Raw genomic sequence first — 6,000 nt, 5'->3', positions numbered from 1 at the left:
CAAAGCATTAAAGGGGAACTTACCCTTTTGGGTGGAGCTCCACTTTAAAGGCTTGTTTACACTTGCTTCAAAATGTGGTATTGGACACACTTTTTTAAAGCATTCTGAATGCCAATCAAAGCATCTGTCGCTAAATAAACTGGAAAGTTTACAGTCCTGTTTATACGTTGTGTTTGCTTTGCATTGAGAATTATACCCCATGTTGCTTTGTTGGTGCTGCAAAGAATCTCCAAAGCCCCCATAGAAGTCTATGACAAAGCTCATTAACAGCACCTGCAGCTTTGGAGAGGCTTTTGTTCAACTTTAGCTTTGCTTTGTTTTGTAGGTATTGCAGTTAAGAGATATCCCACTATACACTGGGAAATCAACAAGCAAACCTTCTGGAAGTGTCTGGTTCAGATGTCACATGGTGTGACTGAAAGGGTTAATACCTCCTGTCCTCCTTACCAGCTACCTCAGGATCCTGGGAATAATGCAATTGACACACAGGTATCCTTCAAACAATTATTCAGCCTTTACTACAGTGAGTTTGTTCTTTAATACACAAACATAGAAAAAGGGTGGATCATCAAAGTAACCAATCACTATCTAACACAAAACAAATTATTCATATGTAAATGAGGGGTTACTGTATCAGCAGCTGTACCATACAAAACATTTCCCTTTACACAGAAATAAGAGGTCATTCTTGGGAAAATAAAACTAGATGCTCAACTTACACAGAAAAGGAAAAATCTGAATTGTAACTATTACATTTATACATGAAATGGAGACAGTATAACAAAATGAATACAACGTATGTACATATTTTTTCCTTCAGTGATGGTTTCATGCTTGTGTGCAGGAAGGTGAACAGGGTCCAGACTGGAGAGGAACAACTAGCAGACGGCACATGATGTGCAATATGGGAAAACTATAGCGGAAGGTGAGCAGGGACTAGAGAGGCAGAGGATCAGCAAATCTGGGGGATCAGAGCAGGAGAAACTAGAAATGTCACATGTGGTGCACAGTGTGGGAGCAATATACCAGAAGGCGAATGGGAACTGGAGAGAGAGGAGGATCAGCAAACCAGAAGATCAGCAAAGCTGAGAGATACTACTGAGTGGGGGATCAGCAGAGCTGATGGTTACTGTTGAGTGGGGGGATCAGCAGAGCTGGGGGTTACTGTTGAGTGGGGGATCAGCAGAGCCACCTCATCCCTTTAAAACCAAACACATTAATTACACATGTTCTGTTGCTGATTAAGGTGGTAACTCACTTAGTGCCTTATCTGCAATAAATTAGCCTCAGAACCTGTGTCATCAATATGTATTTGGTTTTAAAGGGATGAGGTGGGAACCCTAACTGGAGTCTTGGCTATCCCGGGAATCCCTCTCCTCATTGGCTGAGACTGGCTCCCAATGCTGTCAATCAGCCAATGAGAAGAGAGAGGGGGAGGGACAAGCCACGGCTCTGTGTGTGAATGGACACATGGCACAGCAGGCTTGGAGTGCCCATGCGCCTGCATAGTATGCTGCTTGCTGTGGGGTCACCCAACAGGAGCGCCGGCAGGGAACCTGAGAAGAGGAAGATCAGGGCTGCTCTGTGCAAAACCATTGCACACAGCAGGTAAGTATAACATGTTTTTTTTTTTTAATGTAAGCCTTTTGAATTACTTCAAAGTTGAAGCAAGTGTAAATGAGCCCTAAGTGAATGGGGCTGCACTGCAGGCTTTTCAGGTTTAAAACAGGTGTTGAGGAGGCAACGTATCACCTAACAGCCACCTGTAAACTGCCCTCTGAAAAGTGATTCACTACTGATCACTAATCAGAAGGGCGGCAAAGCCTGCCGCTAGGCTAACCATCAACTGCACCTGTTTTGAAAATAAACACAGTTGAGCACACTAATTAAATCAGTATAAACACTATACTATTAAACCATGTGTGCCATCAACATAATATTAGAACACTGTGTTCACCACATACAAGCAGGAATTTGTATGGACATTTTTGTTCACACACAACCTCAGCCTGCATTTTGAAGAAGTCTGGGGCACTACTGGCCTTACTACTCAGTAGCTGGAATCCGATACAAAACCGAGGTTACGTTTCTGCTGCACTGACCGTTGTGAACAATGGAGATGTAAAGGATCACCAGGTTTACATTGCTGTCCATACTTCTATTATGCTCTGACACACACACCAAACACGCTCTGTACACAGACTGAAGATCACATGATCTGACGCAACCTTTCTCCAGGAACTTTTCGGTTGTCACTCTTGGAATATTCCATTTCTCAGGCAGGAGTGGACGTAGTTTGGATGTGACGCTCTTCTTGGGTTTCACTAGCGATATATGTTGTTACCATACATGCTTTTGCTCCAATAACAATGTACTGTCCCTATGGGAATGATTTGAGTGACGTGTGGTGTAAGTGTACGGTTGTGTCCACCCCTCTGTTCGGGGGCGGTTGGTTGGGTCCGGTGGAACGTTCTGTTCTGCCCTTTTTGGGGCGCTGTGAAACGTCATCGCAGCTTGTTTGTGCCAAGGCTGCAGAGCGAGAAGCGGCAGCCGGGCCTTGGCTCCCGACAGCTGCCTTAGCCCGCCGCCCTTGTCCCTTTCTCCGTCCGCCTTGAACCAGGGCCATGTCCACTCCGGCCAGGAGGAGGCTTATGAGGGACTTCAAGAGGTGAGTGACCTCCAGCCTGCCCCCCCCCTCCATAGGACAGCAGGAAACTTTCATGGTGAGGTCTCCCCAGATCCATCATGGGTGACTGTCGACTTCCAGTGCCGATTAGTATTCATGTCGGAGTTCACAGCACCATCTGTCCTCTGCCACCATCCCCACCACACTATAGAACCCACGTCTGCCTTATGGGGCTGCCCGCATGGGCTTACCAAGAGTGCTCTGCATTCCCATTATATAGGTCAGAGCAGTCCCAGTAGTTTGGCTTGTTGGTTGCAGCTGAGATCTCTTTCAGGCTACATGTATGAGACTAATGGAGTTCAATATACAGGCTCTGGGCTATAATAGAGTTTTTTTTTGTTCTTTCTGTAAAAACAGTGGGCCGCAACACGACAGAGGGTCAATAAAGCATTTGTCGTGCAGTTTTTTGCGTTACTTTCCCTTCAGAACAACCTTCATGAAAGCCTTAAGTCAGTTTCAAAAAGTTCAGGAGCCTATGTCAGAGATAGCCACTGTACTCATTAACGGATGTGATTTGAGCTGCCATGAGATGGCACAGATTACAGACACACAATGCCTGATGAAGGGGTCCTGCGAGACTCCGAAATGTTGCCTTGCTGTAACTATGTAAGCCTTTATTAACGCCTTTTCGGACCCACATTGGAGATCCTTGGTGTGCTGGTGACATTTCTCTCCGGTGATCATCACAGCTATCACAATGTACAGAGCCGCTTGGACTGGCTCTGTACATTGTGATAGCCGTGATGACCACCGGAGAGAAATGTCAGCGGCACACCAAATATCTCCAATGTGGGTCCGAAAAGGCTTTAATGAAGGTTTACATAGTTACAGCAAGGCAATGTTTTGGAGCCTTGCAGGACCCCTTCATACAGCCATTTCGTGCAGGAAAGTGCGTTGGGATTGTGCATGTTCATTTGTGATGATCAGTCGCAAATGTAAACATTGTATTGTTTACATCTGAAATCCCTCTCCTTCCTCATAGAACCAGAAGAAGAGGAAGTGAGTATTTATCAATAGAGGTTTGTGAATAAAAGAATCATCATCAGCAGTTAATTCATGGTGAGGCCTTGTAATTGATTGAGGGTTTTTTTTAATAACTATTTCATCCCCCTCTTGCTTTGAAAAATGCATCTCCATGCATTCTCTATGTGATCTGTATATTTACTACCTACCACTTGACCTCTGGAAGGTTTTACCCCCTTCATTATCAGGACATTTTTTTGCTATTCAGCACTGTGATTCTTTAACTGGCAATTGCTCAGTCATGCAACACTGTACCCAAATGAAATTTTTATATTGTTTTTTTCACACAGATAGAGCTTTCTTTTGGTGGTATGTGATCACCACTGGGTTTTTTAGTTTTTATGATATAAATGGAAAAAGACCAAAAAGTTTTTCGAAAAAAATACCCACATTTTCTGTTATAAAACGCATCCAGTAATAAATCAGTTCTCTACTTTAAATATAGGCCTAAATGTATTCTTCTACATGCAGGTATGTTCAATTCGTAACGCCCGATGCCCAGGACATGCGGTTCCGGGCGCCAGGCAGGTTTTTTTTTTTTTTCTATATGTTTAGCCCTGCTGCGGGCAAGCAGCAGGGCTCACCTGTCAGGTAGAAGTACTCAGGCGGCAGTGCTGCCACCCTATTGCTTCCACACTGCCCACTATGATGCAAGCCTCCACCTGCCCACTATGTCTCCCAGGCTCTGCTTGCCCATCTGGGGCCCAGGACCAGTTCAGTGGCTACCAGCATGTATAGGGGAGAGAGGATAGTGGACACATCCGCTCCTCTCCCCTGCTTGTTTTGATCGGGAAGTGATGTGATGTCACTTCTAAGTCCCTGTTGACAGATTCCCAGCCATCGAGGCCAGAAAAGAATGTAATGCGGTGCGATGTGCACTACATTACATTCAGTGGAGCACAGGGGAGACATTCAGGGTCTTTGGACCATGCATGTCTCAAAAAAGAGAACCTGTCACCAAAAATCATCACATAGGGGACACTTTGTCCCCTATGTGATTAAAAAAAAAAAAAAGTTACATATCACCGCACACGCCAGAATGTTAGAAATAATGCTAGCACCATTCCTCCTCCGTAACGCTAAACTGCTGACCTATAAGGGGCTTTAAAAGCAGAAAATATAGGGTTACTAAAGTTTGTTGTCATTTCACGAGTGTGTGCAAATTTAAGGTTTGACAAGTTGGCTATCTACTCGATGCAACCTTTGTGATAATGCGGTGAAAGGGGGTCCCCCTCCTGCCATGGACTTTACCAGGCTCTCCCATCCAATCAGGGAGCCCGGTAAGTATGCATCCAGCTCTGGGCATACAGTGAGAGGAACTAATGTTGTTCTTCCCACTGTGTGATGTAAGAAACAGTAAGCGATGAGGATTTTGTCACTTCCGGTTTTGGTTTGTTGTTTACTGGCCAGTTATCAGCCAGTGTAGCAGCCAATCGGAGTGATCTGTGTCTAATCAGATGCATTGGAGGCCATCAGAGACCTGTTATGGCCCATGCTATCACAAGGGCTGTTGTTCATCCCTAGTGATAGCAGTAAAGTTGATTAAAAAAAAATTAAAGGTACAATGTTTTAAAAAAATTAAAGGATTTTTAAAGCACCCCTGTGCTCACGCTCAAAAGTAAATGTGCACATTGGTCCTGTAGGCATAGATTGTAAGCTCCAAGAAGCAGGGCCCTCCTATTCCTCTTGTATTGAACTGTATTGTTGCTGTATTGACTTCCAATATATTGTAAAGCGATGAGCAAACTGTTGGCGCTATATAAATCCTGAATAATAATATCTTGTGGCATAAAAAATTGGAACTACCGCTATTTTATTCTCTAGGGTCTCTGATTTCATAAAATATATAATGTTTTGGAGTTTTCTGTAATCTTCAGGCCTTTAAAAGATTTTTTAAAAGTGTGAAAAAAAATGAAAAAACGGCTCTGGCAGCAAAAGGGGTAAAGGATGAGCCGGACACTCCCCTTTCCTGATGAGCACCCAGTCAGTGCTCATTACAATGCAAGGTCTCTCCCCTCCCTCCTAGTCCCCGAGTGTGGTGCTGGAGACAGGCAGGGAGGGGAGGAGGAGATATACAGTGCAATGTTAAAAATATTAAATGATTAAGTCATCATAAAGCCCCTTTTGTTTTTAAAAGCCCCAGACATTACTTAACCACTTGCCCTCCTGAGGATTTACCCCCCTTCCTCACCAGGCCATCTTTTGCATTACGGCGCTTCGTTACTTTGACTGACAATTACGTGGTCATGCAACTCTGCTCCCAAATGAAATTTATGTCCTTTTTTTTTTTT

General features: G+C 44.2%; 1 protein-coding gene across 1 annotated transcript in view; it reads left to right on the top strand.

Annotated features, from left to right (window-relative positions):
• The first annotated feature begins 2,491 nt into the window (after positions 1-2,491).
• Positions 2,492-6,000, top strand: part of UBE2B (ubiquitin conjugating enzyme E2 B) — a 47,317-nt gene continuing 43,808 nt past the window's right edge. The window contains exon 1 of the mRNA XM_089669950.1: positions 2,492-2,668. Coding sequence (XP_089526076.1) covers positions 2,625-2,668 — 44 coding nt within the window. The 5' untranslated portion in view covers positions 2,492-2,624. The remainder of the gene's footprint in view (positions 2,669-6,000) is intronic.

The sequence above is a fragment of the Staurois parvus genome, unplaced genomic scaffold, assembly GCF_062004578.1.
Source record: "Staurois parvus isolate SC_StPar_1 unplaced genomic scaffold, SC_StPar_1.0 ptg000085l, whole genome shotgun sequence".
Lineage (NCBI taxonomy): Eukaryota > Metazoa > Chordata > Amphibia > Anura > Ranidae > Staurois > Staurois parvus.
This window is presented reverse-complemented; position numbering and strand designations above follow the sequence as displayed.